Source organism: Rhincodon typus, chromosome 22, assembly GCF_021869965.1.
Source record: "Rhincodon typus isolate 14 chromosome 22, sRhiTyp1.1, whole genome shotgun sequence".
Taxonomy (NCBI): Eukaryota; Metazoa; Chordata; class Chondrichthyes; order Orectolobiformes; family Rhincodontidae; genus Rhincodon; species Rhincodon typus.
The window spans coordinates 37,387,415-37,414,099 of record NC_063353.1 but is presented as its reverse complement, the minus strand read 5'-3'; the positions used below and the strand labels follow the sequence as shown (position 1 = coordinate 37,414,099).

At 41.7% G+C, this 26,685-nt stretch overlaps 1 protein-coding gene across 1 annotated transcript in view; it reads left to right on the top strand.

Annotated features, from left to right (window-relative positions):
- Window positions 1-11,410, top strand: part of exoc4 (exocyst complex component 4) — a 283,334-nt gene extending 271,924 nt beyond the window's left edge. The window contains exons 9-10 of the mRNA XM_048610192.1: window positions 7,268-7,364; window positions 10,606-11,410. Coding sequence (XP_048466149.1) covers window positions 7,268-7,364; window positions 10,606-10,618 — 110 coding nt within the window. The 3' untranslated portion in view covers window positions 10,619-11,410. The remainder of the gene's footprint in view (window positions 1-7,267; window positions 7,365-10,605) is intronic.
- Window positions 11,411-26,685: the final 15,275 nt, after the last annotated feature.

Genomic DNA, 26,685 nt, shown 5'->3' with positions numbered 1-26,685 from the left:
TGTAGGTACGGAAGAGGGATTGTTCCACGTAACCTACAAAGAGGCAGGCGTAGCTTGGGCCCATGCGGGTACCCATGGCTACCCCCTTTGTCTGTAGGAAGTGGGAGGAATTGAAAGAGAAGTTGTTGAGTGTGAGGACGAGTTCGGCTAAGCGGATGAGGGTGTCAGTGGAGGGGGACTGGTCGGGCCTGCGGGACAGGAAGAAGCGGAGGGCCTTAAGGCCATCTGCATGGGGAATGCAGGTGTAGAGGGACTGGACGTCCATGGTAAAGATGAGGTGTTGGGGACCGGGGAATTGGAAGTTCTGGAGGAGGTGGAGGGCGTGGGTGGTGTCACGGACATAGGTAGGGAGTTCCTGGACCAAGGGGGAGAAAATGGAGTAGAGATAGTTGGAGATCAGTTCGATGGGGCAGGAGCAGGCGGAGACAATGGGTCGACCAGGGCATTCAGGTTTGTGGATTTTGGGAAGGAGATAGAAGCGGGCAGTGCGAGGTTGGGGAACGATGAGGTTGGAGGCCGTGGGTGGGAGGTCACCTGAGGTGATGATCCTGAGACTTGATAGGATGGATACCAGGCAGGTGTTTCCTTTTCCTTCCTGGTTTACAGCATCAACAGTTTTTTTCAGTTTTTATTTAGTTTTACTCACCCCAACAAGAGGAAACATCTATGGGGGCATGATCCCCCTTTTTAAGACAGTGATAAGGAGAATTATTTGAGGTCATTAAACTGTAGAATTCCCTTCCTCAGAAATCATTGAACATTGGTTCATAGAATTTATTCAAGGCTGAGTTGGATAGCTTTTTGATAGACAAGGGAGTCGAGGGCTCTTAGGGAAAAACAGGCAAGTGGAGTAGGCTGGAAGTGCAGAATGGACACATCATCCTAAATCTTATGTTACTATGTTTGTGTGTGCCTATGTTGCTATGAGTATCCAGTAATTTTAAAATTTTTCTTTGTTGTGGACATCATCTTCACAAATATTTTAATTTTATTTTATGTTGCCTAGATGAGTGATGCACCAGCATCTTTCAAAAAACTTAATACTATCCAGGACAAAGTACTATGATGCTCACCACTCTCTAAACATTCCTTCTTCCCTCCTCCACTGCATAATTGCAACAGTATTTCCCATCTCCTTCCCTATAGAGGGACCCGAGTTCCAACTTGAATTCAATAAAAAAAAAAATCTGGAATTAAGAATCTACTGATGATGGTGAAATGATTGTCAGTTGTTGGAAAAACCCATTTGGCCGACTAAGGAAATCTGCCATCCTCACCTGGTCTGGTTTGGCCTGGCCTACGTGTGACTCCAGACTCTCAGCAGTATGATTGACTCTCAGTTCATTAGTGAAATGGCTTAGCAAACGATTCAATTCTACCAATCACTACATAGTTTCAAAGAAAAGAAACCAGACAGATCATCTGGCATTGACCTAGGCACCGGAAAAGACAATGGCAGAAATGGACCCATCAAGCCTGCAAAACCTTCCTTGGTAACGTGGGGGCCAGTGCTAAAATTGGGAGAGCAGTCTCACCGACTAGTCAAGCAACAGCCTGTCATACTCATGGAATCATACCTTACAGACAATGTCCGAGACACCACCACCACCATCCCTGGATATATCCTGTCCCACTGGCAGAGATGGCAGTCCAGTAGTATTCAGTTGGGAGGGAGTTGCCAGGGGAGTCCTCAACTTTTACTCCGGACGCCGTGAAGTCTTATGGCTTCAGGTTAAACATGGGCAAGGCAACCTCCTGCTGATTACCATATACCGTCCTCCTTCAGCTGTTGAACAACACATGGAGCAAGCACTGAGGATGGCAAAGGCACAAAATGTACTCTGGGTGGGGGATTTCAATGCCCACCACAAAGTGTCCTGGCATCAATGCGCCTGATCAAGCCGGTCGAGCTCCACGTAGCTGCCACACTGGGTCTGCTGAAGGTGGTAATGGAACCAGCAGAGGGCAAAAAACATACTTGACTGCATCTTTACCATCTGCCAGCTGCAGATCCATTTGTTCCTGACAGTATCGGTAAGAGTCATCACTGCACAATCCTTGTGGAGACTGAGTCCCACCTTCACATTGAGAAGAACCTCTATCGTGTTGTGTGGCGCTATTACTGTGCTAAATGACAGACTTTGAAGAGATCAAGCTACTCAAGACTTTGACATCCATGAGGCACTGTGGGCCATTAACAGCAGCAAAATTGTACTCCACAGTCTGTAACCTCATGGCCAGGCATATCCCCCACTCAACCATTAACATCAAGCCAGGGGATCAACTCTGGTTCAATGGAGAGTGCAGGATGGCATGCCAGGGAGAGCACCAGACATACCTGAAGATGAGGTGAAGCCACCAAACAGGACGACTTGCATGCTAAACAGCATATGCAGCAAGTGATAGGGCTAAGCTATCCCACAACCAATGGATAAGATCTAAGCTCTGCAGTCCTGCCACATGCAGTCAATGAATGGTGGTGGACAATTAATCAACTCACTGGAGAAGGAGGCTCCACAAATATTCCCATCCTCAATGATGGAAGAGCCCAGCACATCAGTGCAAAAGATAAGGCTGAAGCTTTTGCAGCAATCTTTAGCCAGAAGTGCCGAGTGGACGATCCATCTTGGCCGCTTGTAATGTCCGCATCATTACAGATATCAGTCTTCAGCCAATTCAGTTCACTCCACTTGATGTCAAGAAACGATTGGAGACACTGGATACTGCAAAGACTACAGGCCCTGACAATATTCCGGCATTTGTATTGAAGAGTTGTGCTGCAGAATTTGCTGCTTCTCTTACCAAGCTGTTTCAGTTACAACACTGGCATCTACCCGACAATGTGGAAAATTGACTGTGTCATGTGCATAAAAACAGGACAAATCCAACCCAGGCAATTAGCGCCCCATCAGTCTCCTCTCAATCATCAGTAAAGTGATGGAAGGTGTTATCAACAGTGCTATCAAGCAGCACCTGCTCAGCAATAACCTGCTCAGTGATTCCCAGTTTGGGTTCCACTAGGATCACTCAGCTCCTGACCTCATTACAGCCTTGGTTGAAACATGGACAAAAGAGCTGAATTCCAGAGGTGAGGTGAGAATGACAGCCCTTGACATCAAGGCTGTATTCGAATGAATTGTGGTGTCAAGGAGCCTCGCCAGAACTGGAATCACTGGGCTTCCGGATTGGGGGTAGCAAATGCTCTGGTGGTTAAGGTCACACCTGGCACATTGGAAGATGATTGTGGCTGGTAGAGATCAGTCGTCTCAGCTCCAGGACATCTCTGCAGGAGTTCCTCAGGGTAGTGTCCTAGGCCCAACCATCTTCAGCTGCTTCATCAATGACCTTCCCTCCATCATAAGGTCAGAAGTGGGGATGTTTGCTGATGATTGATTGCACAATGTTCAGCACCATTCACAACACGTCAGATACTGAAGCAGTCCATGTCCAAAAGCAACAAGATCCAGACAATATCCACGCTTGGGATTACAAGTGGCAAATAACATTTGATGGCACACAAATGCTAGGCCATCACTAATAAGAGACAGTCTAACAAGTGCCCCTTGACATTCATTGGTGTTACTATCACTGAATTCCCCACTGTCATCATCCTGGCGGCTATCATTGACCAGAAACTCAATCGGACTCCACGTATAAACACAGTAGCTGCGAGAGGAGGTCAGAGGCTCGGAACACTGCAGCGAGTAACACCCCTCCTGAGTTTCTGAAGCCTGTCCACCATCTACAAGGCACAAGTCAGGAATGTGATAGCATACTCGCCATTTGCCTGGATGAGTGTAGCCCCAACAACACACCAGAAGCTTGACACCATCCAGGACAACGCAGCCCGCCTGATTGCCACTCCAAACACAAGCATCCGCTCCCCCCTCCACTGATGTTCGGTAGCAGCAGTATGTACTATCTATAAGATGCACTGCAGAAATTCACCAACGATCCTCAGACAGCACCTTCCAAACCCAAGACCACTTCTATCTAGAAGGACAAGGGCAGCTGATATATGGGAAAACCACCACCCTCAAGTTCCCCTTCATGCCACTCACCATCCTGACTTGGAAATATATTGCTCTTACTTCAACGGCGCTGGATCAAAGTTTAGAATTTCCTTCATAAAGGCAATGTGAGTGGACTACAGTGGTTCAGAAATGCAGTTCTCAAGGACAACTAGGGACAAGCAATAAATGCTGGCCAGTCAGCGATGCCCACCTCCCACAAATGAATCAAAGAAAGCGTTTTCAGCAGGTGTTTCCACATTGTGCACATTAGTCATAGGCGACAGAGAGTAACAGTGGAAGGATGTTTTACGGAATGGAGGGTTGTGATTAATGGTGTTCCACAATGATCAGTGCTAGGACATCCGTTTATGGTCTACGTAAATGATTTGAAGGAAAATGTAGCTGATGTAATTTGTAAGTTTGCAGACAATACAAAGATTGGTGATGTTACAGATAGTGAGGAGGATTGTCAGAAGATACAACAGGATATCCATCAGTTGGAGGCATAGGCAAAAAATGGCAGATGAAGTTTAATTCGGGCAAATGTGATGTGATGCATTTCGGAAGGTCAAGTACAGGTGGAAATTTATACAGTGAATGGCAGAACCCTTGCAAGTATTGATATGCTGAGGAATCTGGGTGTGCAGGTTCACAGATCACGTGAAGGTGGTAACGCAGGTAGATAAGGTTGTAAAAAGGCCGGTGGCATGCTCCCTTTCATTGGTGGAGGCATTGAGTACAAGGATAGACAAGTTATGCTGCAGCTTCGTAGAATTTTAGGTAGGCCACACTTGGAATATTGTGTACAGTTCTAGTCGCCACACTGCCAGAAGGATATGGATGCTTTGGAGAGGGTACAGAAAAGGTTTACCAAGATGTTGACCGATTTATGGGGAATTTTAACTATGAAAGAAGTTGCATAGACTGCGTTTGTTTTCCCTGGAACACAGGAGGTTGAGGGGCGACCTGATAGAAGTTTCTAAGATTATAAATGGCATGGATAGAGTGGAAAGACTGAGGCTTTTTCCCAGGGTGGAGCGTCAATTACTTGGGGACTCTGGTTCAAGATGTAGGGGTGGGGAAGGTTCAAAGAGATGTGCAAGGCCTTTCACACCAAGGGTCGTGAGTGCCTGGAACACGCTGCCAGAGGAGGTGGTGGGAGCAGAGACAATGGCAGCATTCAAGAAGCACATGAATGAATACATGAATACAAAGGAATAGAGGGATACGGATCCTGTATGTGAAGACTATTTTGGTGTGGAAGGGCAAAACATGTCAGCGCAGGCATGGAGGGCCAAAGGGCCTGTTCCTGTGCTGTTTTGTTCTTTGTTGTTCGAAGTACATGGGTAGCAGCAAGGGGACACCACCACCTATATGTTTCCCTCCAGGCAACGTACCACCTAATAAAAGCTGAAAGAACTGCGTCAGCAATCGGAAACATAAACAGAAATTGCTGGAAAAACTCAGCAGGTCTGGCAGCATCTGTGAAGAGAAAGCAGAGTTAACATTTTGGGACCAGTGATGCTTCCTCAGTTCTGAAGAAGGGTCACCCCTGAAACGATAACTGACGTTTCTTTACAAATGCTGCCAGACCTGCTGAGTTTTTCCAGCAATTTCTGTTTGTTTCTAACATACCATCTGAATTTGGAACTGTATTGCAGTTTGTTAACTGTCACTGCGTTAAAATCCTTCGAATCTTCTTTCTGACAAACTTCTGCATGTACTTGCAGCTGATGGATTACAGCAGTTGAAGAAAACCATTCATCCCCTCCTTCCCCAGTATGAAACTTATTGCATACTGTTCTGGTTGCTGCACTACCAGAAGGACGTAAATGCTTTGGTCAGGGTGCAGAGAAGGTTTACCAGGATGTTGCTTGATTTGGATGGTTTTGGGCATGAGGACAGCTTGGATTATTTTCACTGGAAAGATGGAGGCTAAGGTGTAACCTGATAGTGGTCTACAAAATTGAGAGGCATAGATAGGGTGGATTGACAGAGGCTTTTTCCCCAGGGTAAAAAGGTCAACTGTAAGAGGGCATGGGTTCATAGTGAGACGTGGAAAGTTTAGGGGAGAAATGTGAGGAAAATTTTTCACACAGGGTGATGAGTGCCTGGAATGCACTGCCAGTGGAGGTTGTGGAAGCCGACGTGTTAGCAATGTTTAAGGTGTAACTTGACAGACATACGATTAGGAATTGGCACAGGCTTGATGGGCCGAAGGGCCTGTTCCTGTACTGTATTGTGCTTTGTTCTCAAGAATAATTGCCAATGGGCAACAAATGCTGGCCTTGCAAGCGCAAGGCATGTTCAATAAAAAGGTAGAAGAATATTTTGAGACACGTGAGTCACATCAGAAGTGCCACTTTTGAAAAGCTGACTGTTATCGACTTGTGTTTTTTTTTTAATTAAGCCTGTGTTCTTGTTCTGGAAATTGGTTTTATTAAGTATAACATTAGGGTCAGTACTTGGCATGGGTCATAGTATAGAAGGGCTATGCTGCAAGAATTGTAATTTAGGTCTTTGCCTGTTTTCCCTGTGTTGTTAATCTTTACTGAGTGCTCAATTACTGTGCTTCTTTATTGCTTTCTATATTGCCTGTATTCTCAGTACTCCATTCCAATCTTAGACATTCTCTCCTGAAGTGAACCGTTGTCCATTAAAAGTAGAGTTATACTATGATAGAATTATTCTGCAAAGTATGATTTTTGTCAAATGCAGATTTGGATGTGATGACCTGCTGTGTTCATCCAGCTCTACACCTTGTTATCTCAGATTCTCCAGCATCTGCAGTTTCTACTATCTTTGCCATTAACTGTAGCTGTGCCCCTCATTATTTTGTAAACCTCAGGAGGTTGACAGGCAACCTGACAGCCCTCCAGTGAAATAAGTCCAAGCCTATTCGGCCTTTCTTTTTAACCCAAACCTTCCATACCCGACAATATTCTGGTAAATCTCTTCTGGACCTTCTCCAGCTTAATAACACCCTTTCTGTAACAGGTGACCAGAACTGGACACCGTATTCCAGAAGAGGCCTCACCAATGTCCCATACAACCTCAACATGACTTATCAACCTGTACTGAGCAATTTTTATGTAGTCATATATCGCTTTTACTCTAGCAATGCTATTCCTTTAAAGAACAGGGAACTGTAGCAGTCACACAACTATTTGGTTCTCCATATCCCCTTGAAGTGAGGTCCCTTTGGGATTCAAATATTTGACTTGAGTATTTGAACCTGATGTGTTGCTTTGCAGGAGGAGCTGATGACAGTCTAATCGAAGGAGGAGGCACGAAGTTTGTCTGCAAACCTGGAGCTCGGAACATCACAGTTATCTTCCATCCATTGTTAAGGTATTGCCTTAGTAGAAAAGCGAGATATTGATTTGTATTGCCTGAAATGCATTTGGTGTATAAATTGCTTTCAATTGATGGCCTTTTGGTATTAGAGAAAACACTTGTACTTGAAAATTTTATTTAAACTATTCATAATTTTAATGACTCCACAACAAGTAATGAAGAAATGTAGAAATATGTTGACAATACAGAGAGGCAATATTTCTGATTTATCGTAATGTCCTTTTCAAATTAAATTCAGCATTGCTGAACAAAGTTGTTTAGGTCTTTTGATGGCTCGATTTTACGACTTGACAACTGAACACAATGTGATTCTCTTCTGATCACTGACTATTCAAGATTTCTTCAGGTATTTCTGCTAAGATCAGGGACTTGATGTGGGTGCAAAACTTGGATTCCTACCAGTATGAGATGCTACGAGTGTTAACATGGGCTGAGCACACTAATACGCTGCACAAACAAGCTGTCATTGTTTGAGTTTTTGTTCCATTATTACTTAGCCTGAAAGAACTGTCATTTGAGTTTATTAGTCGATTAACAACTCCAACAATTCTCACATCACATGTCGAATGGTCACACCCAGTACTTGCTGGCAAAGATGGATACATATTCTCCATGTCCCATTGCCATTTAATTTTCTATCCTTCTCTTGATCCTTTGAGCTTTCTATGGGTGACTGCCAATTAAGGCTGAATGGTACATTAAGACTGGCTTTGCAATTTGGAATTATGCCAATTAGGTTGGAAGCTAAAAGGCAGGACGAGCAGAGTAGTAATCTCAAGATTACTACCGGTGCCACGGGCTAGTAAGGTTAGGAATAGAGATCAAGTGCAGCTGAACACGTGGCTACAGAGCTGGTATAGGAGGAAAGGTTTCAGATATGTGATCATTGGGAAACCTTCTGGGGAAGTTGGGACCTGTACAAGAAGGACGGGTTGCACCTGAACCGGAGGGGAACCAATATCCTGGGCGGGAGGTTTGCTAGAGCTCTTCGGGAGGGTTTAAACTAGTTTGGCAGGGGGTTGGGAACCCAAGCTACAAATCAGAGAATGGGGTAACTGGTGTGCAGGCAGACACAGTATGCAGAGAATCTGTGAGGAAGGATAGATAGTTGATCGGGCAAAGTTGCAGTCAGTGTGACGGGTTGAAGTGTGCCAATTTTAATGCAAGAAGTGTCAGGAATAAGGGTGATGAACTTCGAGCATGGATCAGTACTTGAAGCCAGGATGTTGTGGCCGTTACGGAGACTTGGATAACACGGGCAGGAATGGTTGTTGGATGTTCCGGGGTATAGATATTTCAAAACAAATAGGTAGGGAGGTAAAAGAGGTGGGGGAGTGGCCTTGCTAATCAGGGACGGTATCATAGCTGCAGAAAGGGAGGTCGTGAAGGAGGGATTGTCTACTGAGTCAGTTTAGGTGGAAGTCAGAAACCAGAAAGGAGAAGTCACTATATTGGGAGTTTTCTGTAGACCCCCTAGTAGCAACAGAGACACTGAGGAACAGATTAGGAGGCAGATTTTGGAAAGGTGCAGAAATAATAGGGTTGTTGCCGTGGGTGATTTCAACTTCCCTATTATTGACTGGAACTTCCTAAGTGCAAATAGTTTGGATACAGCAGATTTTGTCAGGTGTGTCCAGGAAGGATTTCTGACTCAATATGTAGGTAGGCTAACTAGAGGAGAGGCCATATTGAATTTGGTGCTTGGCAACGAACCAGGCCAGGTGTCAGATCTCTCAGTGGGAGAGCATTTTACTGATAGTGATCACAGCTCCCTGACCTTTACTATAGTCATGGAGAGGGGACAGGAGCAGATGGTATCGGAACGTATTTAATTGGGGGAGGGGGGATTACAATGCTATTAGGAGCATAAATTGAGAATAGATGTTCTCGGGGAAGTGCACGACAGAAATGTGGAGGTTATTTAGGGAGCAGTTTCTGCGCGTACTGGATAGGTTTGTCCCACTGGGGCAAGGAAGGGATGGTAAGGTGAAGGAACCTTGGATGCAAGATATGTGAAACATCTAGTCAAGAGGAAGAAGGAAGCTTACTTAAGGTTGAGGAAGCAAGGATCGGACAGGGCTCAAGGGCTACAAGGTAGCCAGGAAGGAACTGAAGAATGGACTTGGGAGAGCTCGAAGCGGGTATGACAAAGCCTTGGCAGGTAGAATTAAGGAAAACCCCAAGGCATTCTATACTTCGGTGAGGAACAAGAGGATGGCCAGAGTGAGGGTAGGGCCAATCAGGGATAGTGGAGGGAACTTGTGTGCAGAGCAGGAGGTGATAGGGGAGGCCCTTAATGAATATTTTGCTTCAGTATTCACCAGTGAGAGGGACGTTGGCGTTTGTGAGGACAGCATGAAATAGGCTGATATGCTCGAACAGGTTGATGTTAGGAAGGAGGATGTGCTAGAAATTTTGGAAAAACATGAGGATAGATAAGTCCCCTGGGCCAGACGGGATATACCCAAGGTTACTACGGGAAGCAAGGGGAAAAGATTGCTGCGCCATTGGCGATGATCTTTGCGCCCTCACCGTCCACTGGAGTAGTACCAGATGATTTGGAGGGTGGCAAATCTTATTCCTTTGTTCAAGAAAGGGAATAGGGATAATCCTGGGAATTACAGACCAGTCAGTCAGTCTTCTGTGGTGGGCAAATTATTGGAGAGGATGCTGAGAGACCGTACTTATGAATATTTGGAAAAGCACGGTTTGATTAGAAATAGTCAGTATGGCTTTGTGAGGGATAGGTCATGTCTCACAAGGCTTATTGAATTCATTTGAGGATGTGACAAAACACATTTGAAGGTCGAGCAGTGGATGTGATATATATGGATTTTAGAAAGGCATTTGATAAAGTTCCCCATGATAGGCTCATTCAGAAAGCAAGGAGGCATGGGATTCCCATGCCTCCTTGCTTTCTGAATGAGCCTATCACATCCACTGTACTCTTCTATGTTCTATGTCTATGTTCAATTGGAAACTCAATTAAAACTGCCAAAATTTACTTTGATTAGGACTTTTAGCAGCTGGTGAAGAGAGGAAATCTTGATGCCACCTGTTCTGCACAGGATTTGGCTGCAGTTTCCAGCAGTTTAAGCTATGTTCCAGCACTGTATTACCTTTTGCACCTTTAATTGTTTTCAGCAAAAGCAGAAGGAAGTAAACTTGGATGTAGTTTTTGATGCATTTTTTTTAAATTCTCTTGGTTACATTAAAACTGTGCTTTATCCTTCAGCTTTCCAATTTAGTTGCTGAGATGTCTGCAGTCAGTCGTACTTCAGGTGGATTTCAGAGGATTACTCACTTTTGCAAGGGCATTATGAATGAGCAACAATTGCTGACCTCACCTGGAATGTCACCCCATTAAAGAATTTATAAAATTAGTGGCTCACTACCACTTTCTCAAGCAGTTAGCAGTAATAACACATGCTGGCCTAGTCAATAATGGTCACATTACATGAGAAGATATTAAACATAGGTCCAGGTGAGATGTGAATAGGTAGAGTCAGTCTGAAATTTGAATGATTTATTTTTCTGATACTAAAACAAAAATGGAAACAAATTTGATTTGAGTTATTCTCTTGTAATTTTGCCCATGCAACGTCCAACTTTCAGGTGATGATCCAAGGCATGTCACCAAATTTCAATCCCAATTTACAAACTGTACATCTTGTTATTGTTTTGTACCTTGACTCTTCCTTTCAATTCAATTTTGTATTTTTAATTATACTTAAACCACAGACTTGGGGAAACTTCAAGTACAGAATAAGACTTAGTTAGAACATAGAAGTTTCATTACAGTAAAAGTAGGAGATTGGAGATGAGCTCCTGAGTGCTGTATACCCGTTGCAAGATGTGATTACAATATGACCAGTTTACAAAAGGCCACATTCATAATGATGAATTGTTATGAATTTGTGGGAATAAATTATTATCAAACTGTGTTTCAGTTATAGTTGTTGCTCTGTTATGTTCATGAAGTGGTGTTTTTCTAATCTAATTATAATAAATGCTGTAATCTCAGCACATTATTGACAGAAGCTGTGTGCTCTTGGAGTTGAGTTTGATGAGTTACTTGCTAAGGACCAGTCAACCTCAAATCATACCTTGAGGACTGACCAAAGCTGACATTCAATAAAAGAACAGAAAATAGGCTTGCTTGCAACCAAGAGTGGTAATAAAATTGGTGTTTTCCACATGACAGGCAGTGACTTAGGGGACGAGGGAACCAAATGCAAAATTTCCAAGCTTGATGATGACACAAAACTGGGTAGTATTGAGAGTTGTGAGCAAGGTGCAAGGAGGCTCCAAGTTGATTTAGACAAGTTGAATGAATGGGCAAACGCAGGGCCCTCAGTGACCTGCAAAAGTCTGCCGTATTCATCTAATTTCACGTTTCATTGTTCAACTCTGGTCACCTTGCCTGCGCAAAAAGTTTCGATTATCTACTAATAAATATCAAAAACTTTCCCCCTGCACTAAAGATTTTATTAAGCATATTAAAAAGTACTAAAACTAATATTGATTAATATGGCTTTTGTTCATTGAGATAGAAAAACATAAAGATCAAGCTACAAGAAATTAGGTCATGGAATGAACATACTTTCACTATTTTCAGCACATTTTTCATTTTACTCCTTGTATGGTTGATTTCCTCTCACCAAAGACTAATTGAGTGAGACAGCTGTCCAAGTTAAAGTTGCCTCTGGTGGTACCTTGTTTTTCCCTTTTCTGCCTCAGTGATTAATGAATTTGTGTTCGCAATAAGGCCAAGTTTTACATATTCTTTTTAATTATGTGAAAAGAGAGAAGATGTGATATGCTTCATTGTCTGATATCGGAGAAGATGGAAGTAATTGAGTTGCTGACCCACCTACACGCATCAGCATTCACATACTACAGTTATGAGTCATACAAGTTAGACAGAATATGTAGTTTAATTGACATGATTGATGATAAAGGTAAGTAAACACAATAATAAGATCAGAGGTAATTCACATTTTGTGAAGTCCTGTCCTTAGAATCTCTCTTGAATACCTAATCTGTTATGAGATTCATTTTGATACTTAAACTTTAGCAGTATTTGTGTGATCCATTATTAGATTAAAGGCAAAAGTACAGTGTGACCATACCATGGAATATCTTTTGTCAATGATTAAGGATTTTAAATTCAATACATTAGGTTGCATTTAAGTCGATATAGATTTCTGATTATAAGCAAGTATATGTAAGTAAGAAATGAGTAGTTGCATTTTCAACCAATTTAATTCATGAAAAACTGAACAGGACACTGGCAAGGAGGACAAGAGGGAAATCAAGTCTGCTTCTGACAAAACATATCCATGTAAATAAAGGAAACAGTAGGTGGGAGGTTGGAATAAAGTTGCATTGTATTACGGAACTGATGATTAGTGGAATGTTCAGTATTGGAGCGCAAAATTTTATTGAGACCTGACATGACTTGGTTCATCCTGAACAGGATGGGATGAGTGGAAAGGACGTGAAACTTTTGCCAGAGAGCATAATCAGTATCTGGGCTTATTGATGTTCATTTGGCAAAAATGTTTTTGAATCCACATTCCAATGGAGATGGTGGAGAGATCCAGTTGGATGTTGACTCCATGCTGAGGGCTGCAACCCGAGGGATAAGTGGATTCAAGATTGGGAAGAAAGTGCATCTTCATCAATGGCTATGTTATTGTTGCAGTGGGAGTCGAACTCCGGGCAAAAAATAGGCAATTGTGCTGGATGGAGTCATTGACTGAGAGGACAACAGTGTCGCTGCATTTGTGTAGTAACTTTAAAGTAGAATAATATTCCAAGGTACTTCACAAAAATAAAGTCAGTTGCAAGGATGAAAGCTTGGTCAAAGAACTGGGTTTTGAAGATGATCTTCAAGATGCTACACCCTGGACTTGCATTGCTCAGCTTCTTATCTAGCTCATTTAAGATCCTTAAATACCAAAACATCTCTGGATGTTTACTACATTGGTTAACGATCCAGAGGCAGCATGTGGTTGAGAGATGGTAGAGTAGTGGAGCTGAGTGTTGTTAGCATAAATGTGAAACCTAACCAACAACTTCAGATATGACCACACCACAAAACAAAACACCAATAAAATCTGGGAGCCCGTGTTTGATCCTTGAGACACTTGAAGTAGAAATGAGATGGTGGGAAGTAATATGATGTTTGGAGATGCGCTCACCACAGTTGGATAGATGAAAGTGAAATCAAGCAAGGGATAGGCCCACTGAGCTATAAAATGAAGTTCAACACTGGATTTACTTTGTCGAAGGCTGTAGCAGATTTGAGAAGGGTAAGTTGTAAAATGGTTATAGCACAGAAGGAAATCCCTCACTCCATTGTTGGATCTCTGCAAGAGCAGTTCCAAGAGGGCTGCTCAGCAGGAGCTCGTCCCTTCTGTCCATTTCATTTTCTTCTTTACTGCTTTTTATTTATTTCCTTCTTTCTTCTTGGTGATGTCCTGAACTCCCGGCACAGCATGGACTTGGACTCCCAGCCTCAGACTCTCAGCCTCCGCGCGGACCCACCATGGCAATCTCTTGGCACGGCATGGTGGTTTGTTATTTTGAACTTTTTATTTCTTTATTTTTCTAGTTTCTTCCTATGATCTGTAATGCTGGACTTTTTATTTCTTTACTTTTCTAATTTATTTTTGTTAAGAATTTGTACTTGAAAATCTTTACCTAGGTACCTTTGCACCTAAGATGGCATTGTGAGTGGTGACTCATAAAATTTTCACTGTACTCATTTGAATGCATGTGGCAATTAGGTTTATTGTAATTCTAATAATTCATGTATTACAGCTCCGCTGCTATCTTTCTTTCTTTTGTATCCTCCAAGTTTGTTCTTTTTTTCAGGTAATTATCCAGATCCTTTTTGAAATCCATAATTGAATCCATTTCAGTGATAAGAGTGAAAATGTTGCACAATAATAAGCCCTGGAGGACATAATCAGTAATGTAATATTTTTAATCTTGCCCCAGTCATGTGATGCATTGCAAACTTGCAGAAGTGGATGAACCACTGCTTTGAGTATCTATCATGGTAGACATCAAAAACTAGAAAAGAAAGGAAGATATTGTGTACATATAAAGTGCATTTTCATTTCTTTCATGTAATTCAAATCAGTTTGCGTACTTTGAACTGCTAACACTGTACTTTGGACCAGCATAATTAATTTGTGCACAGCAAGCTCACAGTAAGAATTACAGGAGAAAGGATCAGCTTTTCTGTTAAAGCTCAATAAGGAGGTGCTGATCAAGGTGACAAAGGAATTCCTGTTTCCACAATTGCCATCAAATTTTTGTTTCTATCTGAACCAATGCAACAAAAAGTTGCAGGCGTCTGATTTGACTTTGCGTCCAACTGTGGAATTTTGCTTCCATGTCACCTGAAGTATCACCTTTAAAAGATCAGGCCTAAAACATCAACTGTGATAAGTAGCAGTCTCCAACTGACAAGTAACGCAAATGGCAACACTAGCTGTGTTTGGTGCAGAGTTGATTCATTCATGCATGAAACGATTGCAGCAAGTGATCTCACCTGACCTCACTAATGTTGAGGCTGTATTCACATCAACTGTCACAGATGGAAGGATGTCACCGAATCAACCTAAATTGTAGCATCAATTTCTGATGACTGGAACCCATGTAAGAGTTGAAACTACTAAGTTGATGCATTCAGGATGTAATAGGGCCTAGATAAACAAAAGATCATGTCTCCCAGATGTGGACTCCTTATGAGAGAGAGAAATATAGATGTGTTCAGTGGTTGGCCCAGTGCAAATTATCAGTCTTTCCAGGTAAGTAAATATTTTTGCTTGTAAGCAAATGAAGCTGTAGTTGCATTCAAATAAACCACCTGAGTATGATTAAGAAGCTTAATTACTGGTGCATATATGTATGAACTGTAGGCTAAGATTTGTAAGGAATTTATTGTTCAAATAGATTACCCATGCAAGTAGTATTCGCAGGTCACTCTGAAATATGTTTGTATGTTTTTTCCCGTTGTTGAATGGTTTAAATATATCGTTCATATTTGCAAATATGTTTATGATAAGTGAATACTAATGGAATTTTATGCACATTATTTATTATTCTTCTTGATGTGTAATTATTTTGAATGTATGTACTATTGTGTTGTTGAACACAATGGAATCATTTCATTCAGCCAGTTTCCCTGTCCTCTGCTAACCTATAGGAGGAACTTACTCGCCAAAACAAGAGTATTTTTATTCCTAGAGATTTCCATGAACAGATGCCATCACTTCAGGGCTTGTGCTGTTTGACTGCATAGTTTAATTGCTGGTGAAAATGCCAAATGATCTTAGTACTGTTGAACACCATTTGGCTATCAGATATCAAAGTGCTGGAACCCTTCAGCATAAACATCAGCTGCACTTGTTTGCAGTTTATTTGCAATTACATAGTTGAAATGTGCCACTGAATAAAAACAAATCAGACAGTACTAAGTATTGAAAAAATCAAATAATTGTTTTAAGGTGATCCACCAAGAATGTTTTTGATGTTCCTAAAAATCAAACAAGTATGACTTGAACTTGCCAGATAACGTGAAAGAGGACAAGCCAGGTCACTGGAATCCTTGCATTTGTTCCCTGCCACCTCAAGTATTCATATGCTTTCCTGGATTACCTCCCATTTTCCACCATCTATAATGTTGAGCGCATTGAAAACTTTGCTGTGTTTTAACCCACCCCATGAATTTTTGCTTGCTGGCCTAAATTTACACTGTCACCAGCAACTTGATTTCAATTTCTGATTGTTCAAATTTTTCCATGGCCTCCATCTTAGCTCTGTTTATAACAAGAAGTTGGAGCAGGAGTAAGCCATGTAGTCACTTCAGTTCATTCCACCACTCATTGACTTAAGGGTTAATCTACTTCAACTCCTCTTAGCTGCCCTATCTCATTTCTGTTGATATCCTTCATGTCTAAAAATAATTTGTTCTTGCCATATATCCATCTGAGAACTCAATTTTATTCTACCTGAGGTTCCTTGTGCATTCCCAACTTCTTTCACCCAACCACTGGGACCTTCTAAGCCCTAAGCCCTAAGATCTTAAATTCCTTCCTATAATCACTACCCCTGTCTCATAATTTTAAAAGGAGCACCTTAAAAATAAATCATTTTGACCAAATGTTTAGTCATTTTACAAGTATTTCCTTGGTATAATTTTATCAAGTTGTTTTCCAGTGAATTGGTTTGGAATGTTGTATTGTAAGAAAGCACCACATATATGAAAGTTGTGTGTGGTTTGTTTGTGCACAATTTCAGTCCCTGAAACATAACATTAGATGGTGCTATATCAGAACTGCAAGTTCACATTGTTGAATATAAATACTGTGGCAAGCTGAACTAAAACATAAACATGAGAAAATGCTGTCCTGTCGCTAGAAAACCTCATGATGAAAGCGGTCAAATGATCATGGAGTATTATTCATTGTGGCCAGAAGCATCACTGCACCAAAGAAGGAAAAGTTTTAATACAACAGTAATTCTACACTATGACTGTTCTTTAGAAATAATCAGTTAAGGCCTTCATCAAAACCAGTCTGGGATTCAAATGTTGAATTCTCTAGCTCAGGAAACTGTGGTTTTTCACTTAAGTATTTTCATTTGAGCTGGGTGGATTTCCCATCAATAAGGGACATACGATAGGATAGCAAAATTAAATTGATTTTGGAATTCAGCCATGATCTTAAATGAATGGCAGCACAGACACCAGGAAGTGTGTGCCCAATTCCTGCTTCTATTTGGTTCTTATATTATGGCAACTCTATATATTCAATTCTACTAAGACCACATTTGTCTACTGATTTTGCATCGACGTGGTTGACCTGAGATGAAGTGCTGCACTTCGGGAGATCAAATGTTAAGGAAAAGTGAACAGTTAATGGCAGGAACCCTGAACAGCATTGATATACAGAAGGATCTTTGGGTTCAAATCCATAGCTCCCTGAAAGTGGGTATGCAAGTAGATAGGGTGGTAAAGAAGGCATATGGCATGCTTGCTTTTATTGGTTAGAGAATTGAGTAAAAGTCAGGATGTTAAATTGCAGTTTTATAAGACTTTACTTTCAATTCTGGTCGCCACATTACAGGAAGGATGTGGAAGCTTTAGAGAGGGTGCAGAAGAGGTTTGCCAGGATGCTGCCTGGACTAGTCTCATACATCTAGAAAAACTCGGGTTGTTTTCTGTGGAGCAGTGGAGGCTGAGGGGAAACTTGATCGAAGTCTAAAATTTATGAGATGCATAGACAGGCTTGGTGGTCAGAATCTTTTTCCCAGTGTTGAAATGTCTAAAGCTGGGGGCATGCATTTTAAGGTGAGCCGGGGAAAGCTCAAAGGAGGTATGAGGGGCACGTTTTTTTTTCAGAGATTGATAGGAGTCTGGAACGTGCTGCTGGGGTGGTGGTGGAGGCAGATACGATAGGGGTGTTTAAGAGACTTTTAGATACGCACATGAATATGCAAGGAATGGAGAGATGTGAACCAAGGGCAGGCAGAATGGATTAGTTTAATTTGGCATTATGTTCAGCGCAACATCGTGGGCTGAAGGGCCTGTTCCTCTGTTGTACAGTTCTATGTTCTATGTTAATACAATGAAACTTCATGAAGTCCAGCATTAATATTGAGGCTATCTATAACAATGTGCATCTGTATGTCACCACACCCCCACCTCCAGTGCAGCTAATCTTCATGCGTATTTTCCAATCAACCTGTTCATATTATTACACACGCCTGGCAGAGGTGGGATTTGAATCTGACCCTCCTAGCTCAAAGGTAGGGATACTACCACTGTTTCACAAGAGCCCCAATATTATTAGTTTGAGTCAAAAGCAATGTATTTTTTCCTCAGAGTCTGACCATCTGTTTACCCAGACATATTATGATACAATTCTGGAGAAGTTGAGGCTTAAACTTGGGCCTTCTGGCTCATAAATAGACTGTCAGATTTTATTAAATACTTCTAATCAACCTGTTAGGATGTGTTGTGACATACGTTTTGGAGCAGATGGGAATTGGACCCAGACCACATGGCAAGGAGGTGGGGATACTACCACTGTGCCATAAGTGCCTCCTCTAGTAAATCCATCTTTCTTTTGGGACCTCTAGTGTGTCTGCCGTACTACTGAAACAGCAAGTACCTTGGATTAGTGCTGGCAGAGTCTGGCACATAAACTAAAAAATGTACTTTGTTGAAAACACCCTGCATTAGGCTGTTGCTTGTAGAGTCTGTGGGCAGTCTTTCCCATCATGACCGTGTCTCCAGTCGATTGGTATGGGGTTAGCTGAACTGTAATTGCTTGCTGTTGTGATCCAGTGACTGAGAAATTGGTGTTGAGCCCATCCATTATTTCTTCTGCTATCTTTAACAATAGTTGTTTTACAACTTTGCAACTTTCCAGACTGCAAAGGATATCAAGAATCAGCCATATTAGTTGAGTAAACATTGAACTAGCTTGTCAGATAAGGTGCTGTGTCACTTGAAATCTTGCTTCCACATGGTTGTTGTGATACAGTGAAACTTCATGAAGTCCAGCATTAATATGAATCAAGCTGGGAGTCAATGCTGCTGTTGACATGCAGGCAAGCAGAACAATCTTTGCACTGCTGATTGAGTTCTCATTGGCAAAATTTGGTAGATTGCAGCCGGTGAAATTGGGTAGACCTGTGTGGCCAGAATTTACTTGTGCAGTTCTGACTGTGTTGTCAGTCGTATGATGTTAAATACAATGCATGCCCAAACAGATTTGCAGATTCCAGTGCGTAATCTTCAAAATGTCACAAATGGGTGCAGAAAATAATGAAGAAAGCTAATGGAATGCTGGCCTACATAATTTAGAACGCTGGAGTACAAAGATCCGGAAGTCATGCTGAAGTTAAACAAAATCCTTGTTAGACTCCACTTTGGAATACTTTGAGCAGATCTGGGCACCACAGCTTAGGAAGGGTATGTTAGCCTTTGATGTTAAAATGCAGGTTTGCAGGAATGATACCCGGACTTTAGAGGTTAAGCAATGAGGAGAGATTATCCAAATTAGGCCTGTTTTCTGTAGAATTTAGAAGGTTATGGGATGAACTGATCAAGGTCTTTACAACAGTAACAAGAAAAGAGAGCTGAATAACATTTAACTATTTCCATTAGTTAGGGATTCTAGAACTGGGGGATCTAGTCTGAGAATTAGGGCCAGAACATTCAAGAGAGATGTTAGGAAACACTTCTGCACACAGTGTGATTGATGTTGGGAATTCTCTCCCATAAATGCAGCATCAGTTGTTAACAAGTTTATCTGCCTCATATTTATTGGTAAGCAATGCCATAAAGAGAAATGGGCCAAAGGCAGGCATACAGAGTTAAGCCACAGATCAGCCATGATCTAAATGAATGGTGGAACAGGTTCAAGGGGCTAAATGGCCTACTCCCGTTCCTCTATCACCCTGTGCCTTTTATTACATTCCTATAATTAATGTTAAGAATATTTTGAAAGAAATCTGGCAAAACACACCAATTCTTCCATCCATCCTTTGAGTAATGCACTTGGGAATTTTTCAAATGTGATTTGTTTAAATATTGGTGATGGGATTCAACAGGAAGCATCTGTTGCCGTTGTATCATGCTGGCTGGATTAGGCATGCATAGCTGTGTCTGATCACTTGACATAAAGGTCACAAGCTGCCAGTGCATGTATGCCAGCTGGGTAAAGGCTTTCTTCCATAAACCAGTTAGATTTTCACAACAACACTTGTATTCACTTTTCCAAAACTTTCCGCAACATTAACAAATTTATTGAAATCTCTTTCAGGCCATTTCCTGGTGGGATTTGACTCTTGTTGCTAGACCAATGCTTAACCATCATGTCCTATTTGGTTTATTTGTTCATGAGGTGTGGGTTTCACTGGTTAGGCAGTCACCAGCAGAGTTACTCTACATCCAGTAGTCTAATGTATAGTTATTTGTTATATGAAAGTTAAAAACAGAACATATTGGATGTCTATATAGTTTCCTAACCATGTGCTTCAATTAAGAAGCAGTTGTTAAACTCATGATATCCTTTTCACAGTTTGTAATAAGGGTGCAGACTTGAATTTAAAGAAAATCTCTTTGTCAAACTGCCTATTTTGCAACTTGAAATTAGGGAAAACCATTCATATTCTTGGAATTGGCTAATGTAATTGCATTGATTGCTCAAAGAAATTTTAATTCCACTCTAATAAAGCAAATTAAAATGTGAAGAAACTGGATTATTCTCCTTAGACTACAGATGGCTAAGGGAAATTTGGCAGAGGAAACTAAAATCTTGCAGGTTTTGAAGATGTAAGCAAGGAGAAACTATTTCCAGTGGTGGAAAGTTCACTTTGGCTCTTGAAATCCCTCACCCAACCCTTCAGCACTCCAGCCTATTGGTTGTCCTGCTGCCATTTCAGATTTGATCGCCACTTAAATAAGCTTACTCCTTTTCTTTGTGCCTCAGATCAACCTATTGAGCACTAATTGCTACCTCCCTTTCAGCAGCACCTGCAACTACCACAACTGAATCCCACAGCCCTTCCCATCCAGCATGCCCATGAATGGCCACTATGTCCTATTTTCTTCCTATCCCACTGAAATAGTGGACCGTTGCAGCGGATAAACCATTGCTGTCAGTCACTACATCTCATGTCTAAATGTTAATTGAGCTGTGACAAGGACCCATGTTGCCTTTGAGTTTATATTGGATGTTTGGAGAACTCTGCAGCCTTATTGGAAATCTAGCTGAGTGATCATGGTACCCTGCCATTAAATTGACCCTTCTCTCAGAATTGCACCTTTCACCACTGCTCCACCCATTGCACTGTGGATGTTATGACTCAACATCTTTTGTCCACTGTTGGTTTCTTTTGTTCACTGTTGTGTATCCTCAGCAACTGCCTGTCTTTCAAATCTGCTGTCATCAATCCTGTCCTCAAAAACAACTTGACCTGACATCCTTGCGAGCTAGCACATGCCCCTCCACTTCGACTGTCTTCGGTTTCCCTATTCTCTCAAATCTGTGAATATGCTGTAAACAGAAGTCCATGCCCATCTTTTCTGGAACTAACACTCATTCGTCCAATCTGGTTTCTGCCATAGCAGCAGTTTTGCTCTTGCAGCTATCAAAGTTTTTTTTTTAAAAAAATGATGTGTAATCATAGTAAACTATTTCACATCTTTTTCAACTGGTCTGCAGCCTTTGGCAATCTTTATTCACATTAGACTCCTGTAAATTTGCCACCATCATCCAATTGAGTGAAACTGTACCCACCTTGATCAATTCTTGTGTGGTGAAGATTCACAATACATTACTACTGGGAAACTTGGGTTCTAAAATGGATGAATCATGTATTTTTCTGATGAAGGGTCTAGGCCCGAAACGTCAGCCTTCCTGCTCCTATGATGCTGCTTGGCCTGCTGTGTTCATCCAGCTCTACACCTTGTTATCTCAGATTTTCCAGCATCTGCAGTTCTACTATCTTTGTTTCAAGTTTGATTTGTATTTTTTCCACTGTGTTTGTTAAGAATGGGAGATGTAGTTTTAGTTGCATTTTTGAGCTTTCAGTGGTGTCCAGTTGTCTGGAAACTTGTTTACTTGCATTTAAATCATGTCTTTAAAACCCTTGAGGTGAACTATTCAATGTATGAGAAATGAAGAGCAGATTATTGGACTGTCGTGTATCAACAAGGTATCCAATAACACAAGGAGACAAGGATAGAAACAGATTCATTTAGAAAGGTGCTGAGCATTTTTTTTCATGAAGAAACAATTTATTCAATGAGAAAAGGCCTATAACAATAACATAGTAGTTTAGCAGTCATCAAAACAAGGTAGAATTCTTAATGTAACTAAGAGTATCCCTCCAGAAAACGAAGGCATTGGAAGAAGATTTTAAGGAAACCATGCAAAGAAGTAAAGTATCTATGTTAGCAATTTCTTTAAGAATTTCCAGGAGAAAGATTCACTAAAGAAGTATAATCAAGTGACTGAAGAAATCTGCCAAAAAGAAACTGGTGATATCCATGCCAACTGAGCAAGGAAAGTTGAGATAGGTGACTCTTCACTCAGATTTGAGTATCTGTGAAGTTGTTGTTAAGAGTAAAAGGGTTGAATGTCCACAAGGATCTGTCTTTTAATTCTCCATTTCTAAAATCTGGAATTGAACGCCAGGCTACTTGCGACCATGTTATATTATCAAATTACTTCATAATACTTCATAGTACTGATCGGAGAACGAAATCTGCCATCCCCACCTGGTCTCGCTAAATGTAACTCCAGGCCCACAACAATGCGATGTATCTTAACTGGCCTCTGAGACAGCCTACCAAGCCTCCAGTGTATCAGTCGCATGCTGACCCTAAGACATAACAACTGAAGTAAGCCATTCAGTCCATCAGTTCTGCTCCAGCATTTCAGTGAAATCATGGCTGATTTTATATTTCTCAACACCATTTCCCCACCTTTTCCAGTAACCCTTGATTTCCCATACTGATTGAAAATCTGTACATCTCAGTCTTGAATATACTTCATGACCTGGCATCAAGAGCTCGCTGTAGTAAAACATTCCACAGATTCACAGCCATCTGACCATCAACTTAGGCACTGGAAATAACAATAGCACATACCACCTTATTGACCTTGCAAAGCCTTTTTTACCAGTACCTGGGAGTGTGTTACAAAATTAAATGATGTGCACCACAACTTTGGCATAACTATACTTGGAGATTCTTACATTAGAGGCAATATTCTGGACATGACCATACTACCAGCAAGACTGAGCCAGGAGAGGTGACAGCACAGTGATATACAGTTGGGAGAGAGTTGCCCTTCGAGTCCTCAACATTTGCTTGATACATCATGTAGTCTTATGTTATCAGGTCAAATATGGACAAGGAAACCTCCTCCTGATTATCACCTTTAAACTCCCCTGTCCTCCTTTGGTTGATGAATCAGTAGCTCTCCATATTGAAAAACACTTGGTGAAAGCATTGAGTCTTAGAAGGGCACAGAATGTATTCTGGATAGAAGACTTAAAATTTTATCACCAACTGTTGCTGTGAAATGCCACTATTGACCGAGTTGGCCGAATCCTAAATGATACAGCTGCTAAACCAAATCTGTACCCTGTGGAGAAAATGATTAATAACGGAAACCATACTTGATTTTATGTTCACCAATCTACTTGGCAGATGTCAGTACTGTGCAGTCTGTTTTAGAGAATGACTGCTGTGGTAACTCCTACCAATACTCAGTTGTTTGTGGACATGAAATCCTGGTTTTACATTGAAGATATTTTCCATTATGCCTCTATCAAGCAAGACAATATTAACTGGTACAAACTTGAAACAGATCTAGCAATGCAAAACTGAGGACCATTTGAAGCACTGTTTGCCATCAGTAGTAAAAGTGACTGCCCTTGAAATCCAGGTATGGCATCAAAGAAACTAGAATCAATGGGAATCGGGGCAAACTTTGCTAGTTGGAGTCATACCTAACATAAAGGAAGATGCTTGTAGTTTTTGGCAGTCACTCATCTCGGTTCCAAGTTATCACCACAAGATATCCTCTGGGAAATGTCCTAGGTCTAACCATCTTTAGCTGCTTCATCATAAGATTAGGAGCAAAAGTAGACATTTGGCCCATTTGAGTCCGTTCCACCATTCAATGAAATCGTGGCTGATCTGATAACCCTCCACTCCATTTCCAGACTTAAGAATGACCTTCCTTCCATTGTAAAGTTAGAAGTGGGGATGTTTGCTGATAATTATACAATGTTCAGCACCATTCAGTACTCCTTAGATTCTGAAGCGCCTAGTGCCATGTGCATCAAGTCTTGGTCAGTTAACAGGCTTAAGCTGATAAGTGCCCCACACAAGTGCCACGCAATGACCATCTTCAACAAAAGAGAATCAAAGCATTTTACCTTGATACCCAGTGGTGTAGTCATTATTGAATCTAACATTGTTCACATCCTGGGGGTTACCGTTGACCAGAAATTGAACTAGATCAGATATACAAATAATGAGGTAATGGGCAGGTCAGAGGCTCCAATGTCTTCAGTGAATAACTCGCTTCCTGACTTCCAAAGGCCTGTCCCTCATCTGAAAGGCACAAGTCAGAACTGTGATCATATATTCTCCACTTGTCTGGAAGTGTGCAACTCCAGCAACACTCTAAGCTTCATCCCATCCAGGACAAAGCAGCTTGTTTGACCCTATCCATCATCTTAAACATGCATACCATTCGCTGCCAAAACAGAAGTACAACTATGTGGTACCATCTCCAAGATGCATTGCAGCAACAGATGAAGGCTGCTCCAGCATCACCTTCCAAAACTGAGATCTCTACAATCTAGAATGACAAGGACAGTCAGTACATGGGAACACTATCATCTACAATTTTCCACCAAGCCCACATCAACCTAACTTGAAACAATTTAACTGTTCCTTCACTGCTGCTGAGCCAAAATTGTAGACTTCACTTCCTAACAACACTGTAGGTATATCTGCATTCCAAGTACTTGTCAAAATAGAACTGCGGGTCCCCTCTAGGCTCAAACAATCTGCTGTAGAATTGACAGAGAGGATAATTGTCTTTGGACTTTTATATTTATGAGCTGAATAATTGTTGGTTGGTGACAGTGATTTGGTAGTTTAGTTACAAAGAGACAGCTGTCCTAAGTAGAGCTGTTTTAGTATAGTGGTAGTGTCTCTACCTCTGAACCAGGAAACCTGGGTTCAAGTCTGACCTGCTCTGGAGATAGTAGGAACTGCCGATGCTGGAGTCTGAGATAACAAGGTGTAGAGCTGGATGAACACAGCAGGCCAGCCAGCATCAGAGGAGGAGGAAAGCTGATGTTGTGGGTCTGGACCCTTTTTCAGAAATGACCTGCTCCGGCGGTGTGTAATAATAACTCTGAATGGGTTGATTACAAAAATATCAAAATCAACATGGTTTCATCAGGGGGAGATCATGCCTGACAAATCTGTTAGAATTCTAAGGAGGTAACAAGCAGGTTAGACTAACGAAAGCCAATGGTTGTTATCTATCTGGACTTCCACAAGGCCTTTGACAAGGTGCCGCCCAGGAGGTCGCTGAGTAGATAAGGGCCCATGTTGTTAGGGGCATGGATTGAAGATTGGCTGCCTGGCAGAAAGCAAATAATGGGCATAAATGGGTCCTTCTCGGGATGGAAGGTGGTGACTGGTGGTGTTCCACAAGGGTCAGTGTTGGGACCACAACTTTTCACTTTATACATTTAATGATCAAGATGAAAGAACTGACGGTATTCCAACTAAGTTTGCAGACGATACAAAGATAGGTGGAGGAACAGGTAGTCCTAAGGAGGCAGAAGGATTTGGGTAGGTTAAGAGAGTGGGCAAAGAAGTGGCAGATGGAGTACAATGTGGGAAATTGAGAGGTCATGCACTTTGGTAAGAAGAATGGAAGCGTGGACTATTTTCTAAATGGGGAGAAAATTCAGAAGTCTGAAGTGCAAAGAGACTTGGGAGTTCTAGTCCAGGATTCTCTTGAGGTGAACGTGCAGGTTGAGTCAGTAGTTAGGAAGGCAAAGGCAATGTTGGCATTTATTTTGAGAGGACTTGAATATAAAAGCAGGGATGTACTACTGAGGCTTTAAAAGGCCTTGGTCAGGCCACATTTGGAGTATTATGCGCAGTTTTGAGCCCCATATCTCAGGAAAGATGTTCTGGCCCTGGGTCCAGAGGAAGTTCACAAGAATGATCCCAGGAATGAAAAGCTTAACACATGAGGAATGTTTGAGGACTTTGGGTCCAAACTTGATGGAGTTCAGAAGAATAAGGGGGGATCTAATTGAAACTTACAGAATACTGAATGGCCTGGACAAAATGGATGTTGGGAAGCTGTTTCCATTGGCAGGAGAGGCTAGGACCCGAGGGGAAAACCTTGGAGTAAAGGGAAGAGCCTTTAGAATGGAGATAAGGAGAAACTTCTTCAGCCAGAGAGCAAATTTCATGGATTGACCATTGTCACAGAAAGCTGTGGAGGCCAGTTCATTCAGTATATTTAAGATCGAGATAGATAGGGCCTTGATTGTCAAGGGGATCAAATGTTACGTGGAGAAATCAGAGGCATGGGGTTTTAAAACCAATCAGCCATAATTGAATGGTGGAGCAGACTTGATGGACCGAATGGCCTAATTTCTGCTCCTGAAAACAACGAATGCTGGAGATCACAGTGGGTCATACAGCATCCATGGAGAGAGAGCAAGCTAA